Source organism: Bombina bombina, chromosome 1 (assembly GCF_027579735.1).
Source record: "Bombina bombina isolate aBomBom1 chromosome 1, aBomBom1.pri, whole genome shotgun sequence".
In the NCBI taxonomy this organism is placed as follows: Eukaryota; Metazoa; Chordata; class Amphibia; order Anura; family Bombinatoridae; genus Bombina; species Bombina bombina.
The window spans coordinates 551,897,510-551,914,927 of record NC_069499.1 but is presented as its reverse complement, the minus strand read 5'-3'; the positions used below and the strand labels follow the sequence as shown (position 1 = coordinate 551,914,927).

Sequence of the window (17,418 nt, the reverse complement as noted above, 5' to 3'; positions counted from 1 at the left end):
AGTCGTTTCTGAAGTGAGCGTTAGACATCTAACGACAAAACTCCAGCCGCAGGAAAAAAGTCAGTAGTTAAGAGCTTTCTGGGCTAACGCCGGTTTATAAAGCTCTTAACTACTGTACTCTAAAGTACACTAACACCCATAAACTACCTATGTACCCCTAAACCGAGGTCCCCACACGTCGCCGCCACTCGATTAAATTTTTTTAACCCCTAATCTGCCGACCACCACCTACGTTATACTTATGTACCCCTAATCTGCTGCCCCTAACACCACCGACCCCTATATTATATTTATTAACCCAAAACCTGCCCCCCACAATGTCGCCGCCAGCTACCTACACTTATTAACCCCTAATCTGCCGACCGCAAAGCGCCGCCACCTACGTTATCCTTATGTACCCCTAATCTGCTGCCCCTAACACCGCCGACCCCTATATTATATTTATTAACCCCTAATATGCCCCCCTCAACGTCGCCTCCACCTGCCTACACTTATTAACCCCTAATCTGCCGAGCGGACCGCACCGCTACTATAATAAATGTATTAACCCCTAATCCGCCTCACTAACCCTATCATAAATAGTATTAACCCCTAATCTGCCCTCCCTAACATCGCCGACACCTAACTTCAATTATTAACCCCTAATCTGACGACCGGAGCTCACCGCTACTATAATAAATGGATTAACCCCTAAAGCTAAGTCTAACCCTAACACTAACACCCCCCTAAATTAAATATAATTTACATCTAACGAAATTAATTAACTCTTATTAAATAAATTATTCCTATTTAAAGCTAAATACTTACCTGTAAAATACATCCTAATATAGCTACAATATAAATTATAATTACATTGTAGCTATTTTAGGATTAATATTTATTTTACAGGCAACTTTGTAATTATTTTAACCAGGTACAATAGCTATTAAATAGTTAAAAATACATCCTAATATAGCTACAATATAAATTATAATTACATTGTAGCTATTTTAGGATTAATATTTATTTTACAGGCAACTTTGTAATTATTTTAACCAGGTACAATAGCTATTAAATAGTTAAGAACTATTTAATAGTTACCTAGTTAAAATAATAACAAAATTACCTGTAAAATAAGTCCTAACCTAAGTTATAATTAAACCTAACACTACCCTATCAATAAATTAATTAAATAAAATACCTACAATTACCTACAATAAAACCTAACACTACACTATCAATAAATAAATTAAATACAATTCCTACAAATAACTACAATTACATAAACTAACTAAAGTACAAAAAATAAAAAAGAACTAAGTTACAAAAAATAAAAAAATATTTACAAACATAAGAAAAATATTACAACAATTTTAAACTAATTACACCTACTCTAAGCCCCCTAATAAAATAACAAAGACCCCCAAAATAAAAAAATGCCCTACCCTATTCTAAATTAATAAAGTTAAAAGCTCTTTTACCTTACCAGCCCTGAACAGGGCCCTTTGCGGGGCATGCCCCAAGAAAATCAGCTCTTTTGCCTGTAAAAAAAAACATACAATACCCCCCCCCAACATTACAACCCACCGCCCACATACCCCTAATCTAACCCAAACCCCCCTTAAATAAACCTAACACTAAGCCCCTGAAGATCTTCCTACCTTGTCTTCACCTCAACAGGTATCACCGATCTGTCCTGGCATCCGGTGCTGAAGAGGTCCAGAAGAGGCTCCAAAGTCTTCCTCCTATCCGGCAAGAAGAGGACATCCGGACCGGCAAACATCTTCATCCAAGCGGCATCTTCGATCTTCTTCCATCCGGTGCGGAGCGGGTCCATGTTGAAGCAGCCGACGCGGATCCATCCTCTTCTTCCGGCGTCTCCCGACGAATGACGGTTCCTTTAAGGGACGTCATCCAAGATGGCGTCCCTCGAATTCCGATTGGCTGATAGGATTCTATCAGCCAATCGGAATTAAGGTAGGAATATTCTTATTGGCTGATCGGAACAGCCAATAGAATGCGAGCTCAATCTGATTGGCTGATTGGATCAGCCAATCGGATTGAACTTGATTCTGATTGGCTGATTCCATCAGCCAATCAGAATATTCCTACCTTAATTCCGATTGGCTGATAGAATCCTATCAGCCAATCGGAATTCGAGGGACGCCATCTTGGATGACGTCCCTTAAAGGAACCGTCATTCGTCGGGAGACGCCGGAAGAAGAGGATGGATCCGCGTCGGCTGCTTCAACATGGACCCGCTCCGCACCGGATGGAAGAAGATCGAAGATGCCGCTTGGATGAAGATGTTTGCCGATCCGGATGTCCTCTTCTTGCCGGATAGGAGGAAGACTTTGGAGCCTCTTCTGGACCTCTTCAGCACCGGATGCCAGGACAGATCGGTGATACCTGTTGAGGTGAAGACAAGGTAGGAAGATCTTCAGGGGCTTAGTGTTAGGTTTATTTAAGGGGGGTTTGGGTTAGATTAGGGGTATGTGGGTGGTGGGTTGTAATGTTGGGGGGGGTATTGTATGTTTTTTTTTACAGGCAAAAGAGCTGATTTTCTTGGGGCATGCCCCGCAAAGGGCCCTGTTCAGGGCTGGTAAGGTAAAAGAGCTTTTAACTTTATTAATTTAGAATAGGGTAGGGCATTTTTTTATTTTGGGGGTCTTTGTTATTTTATTAGGGGGCTTAGAGTAGGTGTAATTAGTTTAAAATTGTTGTAATATTTTTCTTATGTTTGTAAATATTTTTTTATTTTTTGTAACTTAGTTCTTTTTTATTTTTTGTACTTTAGTTAGTTTATGTAATTGTAGTTATTTGTAGGAATTGTATTTAATTTATTTATTGATAGTGTAGTGTTAGGTTTTATTGTAGGTAATTGTAGGTATTTTATTTAATTAATTTATTGATAGGGTAGTGTTAGGTTTAATTATAACTTAGGTTAGGACTTATTTTACAGGTAATTTTGTTATTATTTTAACTAGGTAACTATTAAATAGTTCTTAACTATTTAATAGCTATTGTACCTGGTTAAAATAATTACAAAGTTGCCTGTAAAATAAATATTAATCCTAAAATAGCTACAATGTAATTATAATTTATATTGTAGCTATATTAGGATGTATTTTACAGGTAAGTATTTAGCTTTAAATAGGAATAATTTATTTAATAAGAGTTAATTAATTTCGTTAGATGTAAATTATATTTAAGTTAGGGGGGTGTTAGTGTTAGGGTTTGACTTAGCTTTAGGGGTTAATCCATTTATTATAGTAGCGGTGAGCTCCGGTCGTCAGATTAGGGGTTAATAATTGAAGTTAGGTGTCGGCGATGTTAGGGAGGGCAGATTAGGGGTTAATACTATTTATGATAGGGTTAGGGAGGCGGATTAGGGGTTAATACATTTATTATAGTAGCGGTGCGGTCCGCTCGGCAGATTAGGGGTTAATAAGTGTAGGCAGGTGGAGGCGACGTTGAGGGGGGCAGATTAGGGGTTAATAAATATAATATAGGGGTCGGCGGTGTTAGGGGCAGCAGATTAGGGGTACATAGGGATAATGTAAGTTGCGGCGGTTTACGGAGCGGAAGATTAGGGGTTAATAATAATATGCAGGGGTCAGCGATAGCGGGGGCGGCAGAATAGGGGTTAATAAGTGTAAGGTTAGGGGTGTTTAGACTCGGGGTACATGTTAGAGTGTTAGGTGCAGACGTAGGAAGTGTTTCCCCATAGGAAACAATGGGGCTGCGTTAGGAGCTGAACGCGGCTTTTTTGCAGGTGTTAGGTTTTTTTTCAGCTCAAACAGCCCCATTGTTTCCTATGGGGGAATCGTGCACGAGCACGTTTTTGAGGCTGGCCGCGTCCGTAAGCAACTCTGGTATCGAGAGTTGCATTTGCGGTAAAAATGCTCTACGCTCCTTTTTTGGAGCCTAACGCAGCATTTTTTTGGACTCTCGATACCAGAGTTATTTTTATGGTGCGGCCAGAAAAAAGCCCGCGTAGCGTTAACAACCCATCTACCGCCAAACTCCAAATCTAGCTGAGTGGGTTTTATATGTAATTATTATTAGTATTATACGTAGTATAATTGTATATATTTTCTCAATTCCACCTCTGCCCACTTATATTACTACCTTACCTCGGACAATAACACTGTAGTTGCTGGTATCTTTTAGTATTTGAACACTGGAAGAAATATAGCCAAATCAATCGATACCAAGGTTTACAGCCCATACATTCTAAGTAAGAACTTTGGGGTTGCCTAACATCACTAGAAGTATTATTTACTGCAGGGGGGACGATTTGGCGATTAGTAATACTAATAGACTATTAGCCCGAACAAACTTTGATACAGGGTCTGAGTACGCACAGGGTGCTAATTACTTATTATTGGAGTATACTATCATTCTACCTACTGTTCCTTGTTCCCTTGGCAGAATGACTGGGGGATGAGGGGAGTGGGGGAGGTATTTAAGCCTTTGGCTGGGGTGTCTTTACCTCCTCCTGGTGGCCAGGTTCTTAATTCTCATAAGTAATTAATGAAGTAGTGGACTCTCCTCCCACAGATGGAAATGAAATTATCAGGTAAGCATAATTTATGTTTTTAGCCTTTTTGGCAGCCGTGGGGTTAACTGCATCTGATATGTATTTGAGCCGTTTCTCAGAGAGCAGGGAGATTGTGTGGGAGGTTCCATAATGATTACATACCCTAAGTTTCAGACTGCAGACATCCCTAAGGGAAATATAAGTAAGTGGCTTTCCCTCCTCTTTACATCTCCTGCATGGGCACTGCTTTTACACTTCTATAGATTGATCCGCTGCTGAGATCACAAACAGAAAGTGAAAGCAAAACAGCCATTTTACAAATGCGTGCTAAAAGCAACCACTAGATCGAGCTGGTTTGCAAGAAATCACACAGAAATCAATGCAGTACAGCCACATCGGAGGATTTTTTTTAGCAAAAAATTGCGTACTCTTGCGGTTTTTAAATCGTGGCAATTAATCGCGGTTTTAAATCACATATGCGATTAATCGTGCAGCCAGGGGGTCTGAGGGTGGGCAGAGAGCAGAGGTGCTTGGCCATAAATAGAGGTAGGCACGCGGCCCGGGGCTGTGCACTGACAGACTTGGAACAGAGTCAGAAAGCAGAATTTTCATAGTTTGCACGCCTAAACCTTTTCTTTAGTGATTTATTTTTAGAGTGCTCTGTTTATCTTTCATTTGATGTTCTGCGGAGCAGCTCTAGGCATGAGCTTTATAATTAATGCAGTTTACATATTTTGTATGTGTGTGTGTGTGTCTGAGTTTTTGTGTGTGTGTATGTCTGAGTGCTTTTGTGTGTGTGTCAGTGTTTTTGTGTGTGAGTTTGTGTGTCTGAGTGTTTGTGTGTGTGTGTCTGAGTGTTTCTGTGTGTGTGCCTGAGTGTTTTTGTGTGTCAGAGTGTTTTTATGTGTGTGTCTGAGTGTTTGTGTGTGTACGTCTAAGTGTTTTTGTGTGTGTGTCTGAGTGTGTTTCCGAGTGTTTGTGTGTGCATCCGAGTGTGTTTTTAAGTGTGTCTGAGTGTATCTGAGTGTTTGTATGTGTGTGTGCACCTGTGTTTTTGTGTGTGTCTGCTTTCTGGGGGGGAGGGGGAGGTGACACCATAACTTACCGCACCGGGTGACACCAACCCTAGTGATGCCACTGGTGCTGAATTTCCTTACTTTTGGATATAACGAAGATTTTTTGTTTTATCCATATCTTTCTTTTAAGGTCTTACTCATAATTATTCTAAGGGTCTGCACCAGTATTTTCCTTTACTGAGAATTTACTTTAAGGGTTTATTCAATATGATATAGAAAGATTATAGGTCTCTTCCCAAAATTCAATATTGTGTGTGTGTGTATATATATATATATATATATATATATATATATATATATATATATATATATATATATTCATACAGTCATGGCCAAAAATATTGGCACCCCTGCATTTCTGTCAGAAAATGTACCACTTCGCCCAAATAATTGTTGCAATTACAAATGTTTAGGCATTCTAATGTTTATTTATTTTGTTTGTAATGGTATGACACAAAAAAGTGGACAAAAAAAGCCAAAGCTGACACGTTCAACGCAAAACTCCAAAAATGGACTGGACAAAATTATTGGCACCCTCAATATGGTATTTGGTAGCACACCCCTTGAAAAAAATAACTGAAATCAATTGCTTCCTGTAACCATCAATGTATTTCTTACACCTCGCTACTGGAATTTTGGACCACTCTTCTTTCGCCAACTGCTCCAGGTCTCTCAGATTGGAAGGGTTCCTTTTCCCAACTGCTGTTTTGAGGTCTCTCCACAGGTACTCTAAGGGATTTATATCTGGACTCATTGCTGGGCAGTTCAGTACTCTCGAGTGCTTTGTCTTAAACCATTTCTGGTGGGTGTCAATCAACCCGATCGTACACGATTGGGCGGATTGCAGACCGCAGTCTCAGAGGAGGCGAATGAGTTTAGAGGCAGCGGTCTTAAGACTGCTGCTTCTTAACTCCTGTTTCCGGGGAGCCTGAAGGCTCGCGCGGAGACAGGACAATTAGGGGCCATCTATTATGTTTCTATTTTTTATTCATAATCTTTTTTTTCTTTATTTATATTTGCTACACCAATTCTACTAGGGTTTGCTGTGTTTTAAATTAGTGCCACTGGTAAATTTAATGTGTGAATAGTAACTACATTCCACTTTTTGAAGGGTTTACCAAAGTATATAACTGCGTACAGTACCTGGAGCCCTGTACTTGAAGGTGAATAGTGGGAGAATCCCACAGCACAGTCACAGCCTTGTTGCTATGAACAGCAATGGGTAAGCCATCACACTTAACATATTCACTGGAAAGTTCCCAAATAAAAACAAAAGACCAGTTATGAAAAAATCATAAGGATATGAATTGCTGCTTTATTTACAATAAAGTATTTTGTGACAATGATCATAACTGTTAAGGTGTTGTATATTGCATTAAATAGTAACAGGATATGTGTGTGGGGGTTTCTGTTATTCTCAGATTGAAGGAGGTTTTGTCCAGGGCATTGGACTCTTCACATCGGAGGAGCTGAAATATTCTCCAGGAGGTGAACTTTACACAAGGGGATCTGATCAGTACAAGATCCCCTCAATATGTGATATCCCTCAAGAGTTCAATGTGTCATTGTTGGCTTCATCCCAAGAATCTTACACAATATATTCATCTAAGGTAGGCCTTGTGATATTATGGTATAATATATAGAATGTTTTTCTACTAACTCAAGTGTGTACCTAGCTTCATTTACTAGCATAACAAGATAGAGTAAAGCTATTAGGCCCTGTAGAATGTGAATCAGTTACTAATAAAGCTTAGATGATCTCCCCTTCTATAGGACAAAGCCTCTGCTCCAACATGTAACTTTAGGAATCACTGTATAGGATGATTATGGGTTTCTGCTGAAGTTTTTCAGGGGGAGCAAAATAAAATAATATACCCCAAGAACAGTTAATTTAGTGGCAACGTGTGCAGTAGGAGAGCGTTATCAAAAAAAGGTTTAAAGAGTAGCGCTAAACAGATCCCTCAAGCTCTATTACACTGCCTGCTCACACACTCAGGCTGAAAGGACATGAAAAAAAAACAGATTGAGTAACAGAGCGCTAACAGCATTAAGGGGACAAATAGAAACAATCAAACAATAGGAGAGAGTTACCTAATTTACACATGAGCTCCATATCATTTTAAATATAATGGTTCAGTGACTTCAAAACAACGAATCAAGTAGGTGCTTAAATGTTTGCTTTAATTTCCAGAACCTCTTTGCTAGAATGACTTGTTCACACCTTTAAATCACTCAACTGTTTTTTTTTTGTACTTTACATTTCAGAACTAAATTTCAGATACACTCCTACTGACCCCTTCACTCCTTACGCCTTGTCACTTGTCTCAAAAAGTCTTCTTACTCATGAATCAAGACTTCTCTAGTCCTGCTCCTTGCCTGGCATGCTGGAGCATTAGACTAATAAACCCTGCTGCCACCTCATATGTTTCTCTCAATCTCCACTATTAAAACCCAATATTCCTTCTACAAAGCAGTATGTTCCACCCCTTACTTATTGGGCCGGACTGGGAATAAAAAGCAGCCCTAAGCAATTTGGAAACCAGTCCTATTGTTAGTTGAGTCAGTAGAATGCACAAGCCCAATTTTTCTCAAAGGAGATAACTGGGATACTCCTTCCCCCAATATTTTTTTTTTCAGAATTATATTATATTAGTTTGTATTAAAAAAAGTGCCAGATTTGTGTTGCATAGGTACCCTGCAACCCAATTGCATCCATTAATCACCCCTTTACATTGTAGCTATCCAGCCCCAGCTGCTGCAGCCCACCGGGAAATCTTCTGGTATCCTGATAGGTCAATCCGGCCTTGTAGTGCAGGTGTCAGTTTTGTTTAGATGATAACTGGCTCTTGAAAGAGAGTCTATTTTAGCTTTCCAGGAAACAAAAAAATAGTATCTGTGCATGCATTGCTTTCTTTTTTCCAGGGTGTAGGGGAACCATCACTTTTCCTGGGATGTTCTGTGTATTTTGCTATAAAGGATGCACTGATCTCTGCTCGAAGAGAGAGAGGACTCTCTGACTCTTTTACTTTAAACAGTCCTGCAACTCCAGAGAGGATTAGGATGGCATGTGATGACCAATTCACTAATATGGTGAGTAGTGCTACTAGAGACACATGAGATCACTGAGGTGTTTTATGTGTGTTTAGAAATATGCATCTTTTTACAGTTTAAGTTTAAAAGGACATAAACTCCAAAAAAAAATCATAATACAGATAGAACATAGAATTTAAAACAATTTCGCCATTTACTTTTAATATATAATCTAATCTAAATATCTCTACAACAAAGAATAACAAAAGAATGAAGCAAATTTGATCATCTAGTTTTCTTATCTTAATCATGAAAGTTCAATTTTGGGATTCCTGTTCCTTTAAAGAATCATTCCGTTATAGGTCTGAATATTTACATGCTTACAACTCAAATTTAGTATGCACATTTAAAAAAAATAACCAGCTACATAAAAATACAAATGTAAGCAGTAATTACATTGTCACAGTTTTATTTGCATTATATAAAGTGAAACATGATGTAAATGACAAATATAAAATGGTATATATAATTCTATAATCTTACAGTTACAATTATGTCATTATTAGTGACATTGTTTAAAGTGAACATATTTTATTAAAATACATTTTTGAAGCCATTTATTGAATGTGTTATCCATGAAGACAATAAATACAGTCATATTTTGCTTTCGTTCACTTGTGTCTAATTGATAGTGTACTTTTTGCTGTTAAAACATATAACCTATAGGTAACACCTTATCTTAATTTCACTTTATCGCCAACTAATACACTAACTAATATAACGCTAAGTTCACTAAATAATAAAGTAAATATCGAAATTAACGACCTTTAAAATTAATGCCTAGAATTCTATCCATATATTTAGATGTCAATTAGTATAGTTTATGTTCAACTGAGCTTTTACTGCTAAATGTTTATTCTTGAATCTTATAACTTAATAGATTAATGAAATTGTGTAATATTCAACAATTTATTTTGTCATTCAAATTACATTTTAAGAATTTTCTGTAAATTGGTTAAGCAAATTAAATGTTATTTATTTGTGACTTTTTTTTAATGGAAAGAGATTACAGTAAGAAAAACAAAAAAGAAAAACAAATTTCCATAATTCCATAAAAACAAAGCTAACAACTAAGCAATGTTTGTGTGTTAAAGGAATATGGAACCCAAACTTTTTATTTCAAGATTAAGATAGAGCGTTTAATTTTAAACAACTTTCCAATTTACTTCTATTATCTCATTTTCTTTGGGTTTTTTTTTTGTATCCTTTGTTAAAAAACAGACCTAGCTAGGCTCAGAAGCAGCAATGCACTAACAAGCTGATGATTGGTGGCTGCCCATATATGCCTCTTTTCATTGGCTCAAATAATGTGTTCAGCTAACTCCCAGGAGTATATTACTGATTCTTCCACAAAGGCAGAACATTTAATAATAGAAGTACATTGCAAAGATGTATAAATGGTATGCTCTATTTGAATTACAAAAGAAACATTTTGGGTTTCATGTCACAAGTTTAAAGCACAAACTAACCACTTTTTTTATAATCATCTATAACAGCTTATAAAAAAGTCATGAGATCACAAAGACGTGCAGCTTACATACAGGTAGATTACGAGTTTTGCATTACGGCTTTTAATGCTGAAAAAAATGGCAATATCAGCGTAATGGCAGTAACGCACTATTACGAGTCGTGACGGTATAGCTATACCGCAAGCATTTTAGTCTGTAATGCAACATCCATTCCGCACTCAAAAAAATGACCGGCACGATCTATGCCGCCATCTGAGAGCAGTAGTTATGAGTTTTGTGTAACAAAAATGTTTCACAAAACTCATAACTAAAATGTTACAAAGTACACTAATACCCATAAACTACCTATTAACCCTTAAACTGCCGCCCTCCTGCATCGCAAACACTATGTTAAACATATTAACCCCTAACCCGCCGCCCACCCACCCACATTGCGACTATTAAATACATTTATTAACCCCTAATCTGCCACCCCCTGACATCGCTGACACTATAATAAAGCTATTAACCCCTAATCCGTGCGCTCCCCGACATCGCCGACACTATAATAAAGTTATTAACCCCTAAACCTCCGGCCTCCCACATCGCCGCCACTAAATAAACCTATTTACCCCTAAACCTCCAGCCTCCCACATCGCTGCCACTAAATAAAACTATTAACCCCTAAACCTCCAGCCTCCCACATCTCTCAAACTAAATAAACCTATTAACCCTTAAAGCGCTGCCACCCCACATCGCAAAACACTAAACTATTAACCCCTAAACCTAACACCCCCCCCAACTTTAAATTAAAATTTCAATATAACTATCTTTAAATAAATAAAAACTTATCTGTGAAATAAAAATAAATCTACCATTAAACTATAAATTAACCTAACCTTACTATTCTAATAAAATAAAAAAATACTACCAATTAAAAAATCTAAAATACAAATTTAAAAAACCTAACACTACGAGAAAAATTAAAAAATCTAAAATTACAAAAAATAATAAAAACACTTAAATTACCAAAAATAAAAAACTATCAAAAATAAAAACAAACAATTACACCTAATATAATAGCCCTATAAAAAAAGCCCCACAAAATAAAAACACCCCCTAGCCTACAATAAACTACCAATAGCCCTTAAAAGGGCATTGCAAAGTCCCCCCAACAATAAAACCCACCACCCAACCAACCCCCCAAAATAAAAAATAAAATAACTCTAAAAACAACCTAAGTTACCCATTGACCCTAAAGGGGAATTTGTATGGGCATTTAGCTCTTTTTCAAATTGCCCAAACCCTAATCTGAAAAAAAAAACTACCCAAAAAATAAAAAAAATACCTAACACTAACCCCAGAATATCTACTCACGGTTCCTGAAGCCCGGACATCCATCTCCATCCAGGCGGCGAGAAATCTTCATCTAGGCGGCAACATCTTCATCCATCGCGGGGCATCTTCTATCTTCATCCCGGCGGCACGAAGCAGAGCGGCGAAGACATCAAGCGCGTAGAGTCCTCTTCATACGGTCCCCGCCGTACACTGAAACTTCAATGCAAGGTAGCCGTTTCAAAATGGCGTACCTTGCATTCCTATTGGCTGATTTGATCCTTCAAATTCAAATCAGCCAATAGGATGAGAGCTACTGAAATCCTATTGGCTGTTCAAATCAGCCAATAGGATTTCAGTAGATCTCATCCTAATGGCTGAGCTGAACAAAGTTTAAAATCCTGACCCTAACCTACAAAGCCCTTATCAATACTGCTCTCTCTAGTAACAAGATTTTTACATAGTAATCAATTCCCATGCTCAACTTTTTACTTACTCCTTCCTTTTATTATTACCTCACCTCCCAACAAAAAAGTCCCCCTGATGCACCTTCTCTGAAAAATCCCCTTTCTTCCAATCTTCACATGTTCATATTTACTGAAAATGTTTTCATTCCATGAAGTATATCACTTAGCCTTCTAAAACCTACATCATACTCCATCAATGAGATCAACTCTCCACCTGCTAATATCTATTTCTTGACCCATTATAATATTCATCCCATTTTGCCTACGATCAGAGCACTAACAGTCAATAAATGCCTTAGAATGGGGTCCATGAATCCTACCATATCAATATATTTGCTTTCATTTAAGTTTTATTTGCATTACAGTATATATTTATTAGACCCTTGTATATATCTAAATACTATGCTGGTGTTTTATCAATAAATACATACACAAAGAAACAACATTGTTATGCATTTAACCTGGCTCTGTGGTAGTCTACAAAACTGCAATTGAAAAAGAAAAATATTCTGGATGCTCACTGAGTATATAGAAAAAAACAAAACTTTATTGCCGCACTATTAAAAGCATTCTATGTAGAAAGTAGTACAGTTTGCAGGCAAGTTTACGCGTTTTGTCTGAGATGCCGTACTTATAGAATATTATGTACTTTCATTTCCTTTTAAAAAAAGGTCTTGTTCAATTAAAATCAACTCAGCAACCCTGATCAACCTTTTATGGTCTTTCATTATTTACTAATGCTTTACTTAGGTGTTAAATACTTTATATATAAATATATTTCACATGGATATAGATTAAGAGAAAAAATGAAAACAGTTTATTTAACAAAATATATAACTCATATTATGACACCTCATGTCACTAATCACTCATATATACTATATTCTTATGATTATTATTTCATATACAAATATGCGAAATCATTTATTTTTTTAAATATTGAAAAATAGCTCATTCTTACTTGAAAGTGTTTTTAATAAAACTGCTCATAAATTAAGAGAGGACTAGTATAGGTATGTTATTCACAAAATTGTATCAGATCAAATCTAGAATTCAATCCTTTGGGTATTCTAGGCTGAAGTCGTAATATCCAGTAAATCTCACTCTTGCTCAACTGATGTTCCTTATTTCCCCCTCTCCAATTGGGTTACATTTTCTCAATTACACTCCAGGAAAAAGAGGTTTATCACTAACTCGTCTACAAAACGGCCAAGCATGGATCGTAAAACTTGTAGCTAATTACTTCAAGTACTGTTGTCATGATATGGTTTTTCATAAAAGCTAATAGTTATGTTTTTCTTTTCTTTTTTCCTTATTTTTTTTTTTTTATTTCTGTCTAGATTCCAAAAGAAGATCCTGATTCTTTTGTTCCATGGGCTGCAGATGTGTAAAAAGATTTTGACACATACAAGAGAAAAGTTTGAAGAGTCATTTTCAACTACTTAAACTAATAAGAACACATATATTAAAAAGGACCTTTTATGAATAATCAGTGTGTGGAAAATTACTGGATTAATTAAATTAATTTAGAATTTTACTTTGATATGTACAATTTTCAGTTTTGCACAAGTAATTGGCGAAATAATCTTTTCTGTGATTATCATATTCTGTACAAATACAACATTTTGAAATGCTCTAAATATTCACTTGCTCTAATTACAAATGTTCTATACAGCAGTTGAAGAAGTAAATATGTTCCTGCGGTTTGTGTATTGAGTTACTTAGGATAGTTCCACTCACAAAAAGACTATTTCATTATCTGTTCTAAAGCTTTTAATAAAAAATGCCTATTTTGGGCCTTTCAATCTGAAAAAAGGACAAATATAATTCAGAAGTAATTGTTACATTTCATATTACTTCAATAAACATGTTTGCAAAGTACTATTTTCAATCATTGATACCAAAAAACTTGAGTAGAAATGTACTCGTGCATTTTCAGAAATATGAAAGCACTTGCCTTATATTGTACATTCAAGAAAATGTGCTCATCTAGGCACTGGGCTGGAATTTGGGCAATCAAACGGCTATATTACGAGTTGTGCGTTAAGGTAAAAAAGCAGCGTTAACAAGTCCTACCGCTGCTTTTTTACGCCTGCTGCTATTACGAGTCTTGCAGGTATGGGTGTACCGCACACTTGTTTGGCCTTACCGCAAACTGACTTACGTAACTTCGTAAAGTCTTTTTTCTATGGGACTTCCATAGCGCCGGTATTACGAGTCTATCCTGGGAGGCCAAAAAGTGAGCGGTACACCCTACCCTGTCAAGAGTCCTAACGCATTTAAAAGTCAGTAGTTAAGAGTTTTATGGTACAACGCCGAAACATAAAACTCATAACTAAAGTGCTAAAAAGTACACTAACACCAATAAACTACCTATTAATCCCTAAACCGAGGCCCTCCCGCATCGCAAACACTATAATAAAAATTTTAACCCCTAATCTGCTGCTACAGATACCGCCGAAACCTACATTATATTTATGAACCCCTAATCTGATGCCCCCAATGTCGCCACCACCTACCTACACTTATTAACCCCTAATCTGCTGCCCCCAACGTCGCTGCCACTATAATAAACATATTAACCCTGAAACCGCTGCACTCCAGCCTCGCAAACAATAGTTAAATATTATTAACCCCTAATCTGCTGTCCCTAACATCGCCGCCACCTACCTACATTTATTAACCCCTAATCTTCCGCCCCCAACGTCGCTGCCACTATACTAAATGTATTAACCCCTAAACTTAAGTCTATCACTAACCCTAACACCCCCTAACAAATAGAATTTTAAAAAAATCTAAATAAAATTACTATCATTAACTACATTATTCCTATTTAAAACTAAATACTTACCTGTAAAATAAACCCTAAGCTAGCTACAATATAACTAATAGTTACATTGTATCTAGCTTAGTTTTTATTTTTATTTCACAGGCAAGTTTGTATTTATTTAACTAGGTAGAATAGTTATTAAATAGTTATTAACTATTTAATAACTAAAACAAGAAAGGGGAAAGGGAGGCGCAAACACCTCTAAATGCAGACTGTATGTACAAGTTATAATTTATTAGGATTTTCACGATATAACACTCACACTCAGGACCCTCAAACATATGAGGTATTTAAAGTCACAGCAAACATAAGGCACTCAAAGGTTCCTTAGCGATATGTACAATCCAACGTAATACAATCCTCCTTAGGTGATCCAATATTCAGTCAGTCACACTATTATAGAGACTTCGCTATAAAATACATACACAGACATTACCTAATCAGGACATGATAATGTATAAATCTCATAATACGCTTCATGTTAAACATCATTAGGGTTACTATCATGTTAGATATTAGAGCTAATCCATTCTAACACTTATATTATTAGTTAAATGCAAATTCTTATAAAATATGTTATTAAAACAATATTTGATTTATAAAAACACTGTAATCAAATAAGAATAGTGCATCCAAAAAATATATTGATAAAAAAAAAAAATACACAATAAAATCCACATAGAATAAATACAATCATAAAAATATATATATATATTTGTACAAAGGCATATGCACACCTATAAATTAATAAATAAAATTTACTGAACATTAAAATAATATAGATGTGCAAAATTAATTACCATAGTCTATTTTTAGACATATAGGTGCATAGACCGTTATAGACCTTAAGAGGGCATACACACATATATACACACACATTAGCCTTAAAAGGAATCATCTTATGTATAAGCTATATCTATATATGTGTGCCTTCATACCATTTATGCCTTCATTATGTTACTCATCTATTAAAAACGCTGCAAGGTCAATTTCTCTATTCATACCCTGGGGCTCCACTGAGCCCAGGGTATGAATCCAAAATGTTTCTCTACGCCTCAATTTAATTAATCTATTTCTACCTCTTTTATCAAGTGGAACCCTTTCAATTGCCTTGACTTTTAGACCACTGGGATCTCCATTATGAATCAAATTAAAATGAGCTGAGACCCCATGATTGAGGATGCCTTTCTCTATATTTGACAAATGTTCCCTAAAACGAGTTTTTAGACTGCGTTTGGTTCGCCCCATGTAAATCTTCTCACATGAGCATGTTAACTGGTAGACAACATGGGTACTCTTACAGTTGATGGTCTCTTTAATTTCATATTGTTTTTTCTTGTCTCTCAACGATTGAAAATTAGTGTTACAGGGATCATAGTGTTCACAACTCACACATCCCCTTCTCCCACATTTAAAGAATCCTTTTGATCTTCTTTGTAACCAATTCACTTGTCTATCTACCTCTTAATTTACTGGGTGCTAGAATACTTTTAAAGTCCAGATTCTTCCGAAATATTACATTTGGTCTTTCAGTTAGATATTTTGTCACAAATAAAGGTTGGTCTTTCATAGATTTTTTGTGTTGTTTCTTCTGTAGTAAATCTGACCTATTGAGGTTGCTCGCTCTTATATAAGCATTTTGTAAATGCTGGGCATCATACCCCTTACTTAAAAATCTATTCTATAGATTTACAAAATGCTTATATAAGAGCGAGCAACCTCAATAGGTCAGATTTACTACAGAAGAAACAACACAAAAAAATCTATGAAAGACCAACCTTTATTTGTGACAAAATATAATAGAGCCTCACGGCAGATAGAAAAGAGTATAGCGAAACACTATTTTAAAAGATGTGCTAACTGAAAGACCAAATGTAATATTTCGGAAGAATCTGGACTTTAAAAGTATTCTAGCACCCAGTAAATTAAAAGAGGTAGATAGACAAGTGAATTGGTTACAAAGAAGATCAAAAGGGTTCTTTAAATGTGGGAGAAGGGGATGTGTGAGTTGTGCACACTATGATCCCTGTAACACTAATTTTCAATAGTTGAGAGACAAGAAAAAACAATATGAAATTAAAGAGACCATCAACTGTAAGAGTACCCATGTTGTCTACCAGTTAACATGCTCATGTGAGAAGATTTACATAGGGCGAACCAAACGCAGTCTAAAAACTCATTTTAGGGAACATTTGTCAAATATAGAGAAAGGCATCCTCAATCATGGGGTCTCAGCTCATTTTAATTTGATTCATAATGGAGATCCCAGTGGTCTAAAAGTCAAGGCAATTGAAAGGGTTCCACTTGATAAAAGAGGTGGAAATAGATTAATTAAATTGAGGCGTAGAGAAACATTTTGGATTCATACCCTGGGCTCAATGGAGCCCCAGGGTATGAATAGAGAAATTGACCTTGCAGCGTTTTTAATAGATGAGTAACATAATGAAGGCATAAATGGTTTGAAGGCACACATATATATAGCTTATACATAAGATGATTCCTTTTAATGCTAATGTGTGTGTATATATGTGTGTATGCCCTCTTAAGGTCTATTACGGTCTATGCACCTATATGTCTAAAAATAGACTATGGTAATTAATTTTGCACATCTATATTATTTTAATGTTCAGTACATTTTATTTATTAATTT

The 17,418-nt window shown here is 36.2% G+C and overlaps 1 protein-coding gene across 1 annotated transcript in view; it reads left to right on the top strand.

Moving 5' to 3' along the window:
• Window positions 1-13,819, top strand: part of LOC128659728 (aldehyde oxidase 1-like) — a 561,780-nt gene extending 547,961 nt beyond the window's left edge. Inside the window, 3 exon segments of the mRNA XM_053713310.1 lie at window positions 7,020-7,208; window positions 8,521-8,688; window positions 13,279-13,819. Coding sequence (XP_053569285.1) covers window positions 7,020-7,208; window positions 8,521-8,688; window positions 13,279-13,329 — 408 coding nt within the window. The 3' untranslated portion in view covers window positions 13,330-13,819.
• The last annotated feature ends 3,599 nt before the right edge of the window (window positions 13,820-17,418 follow it).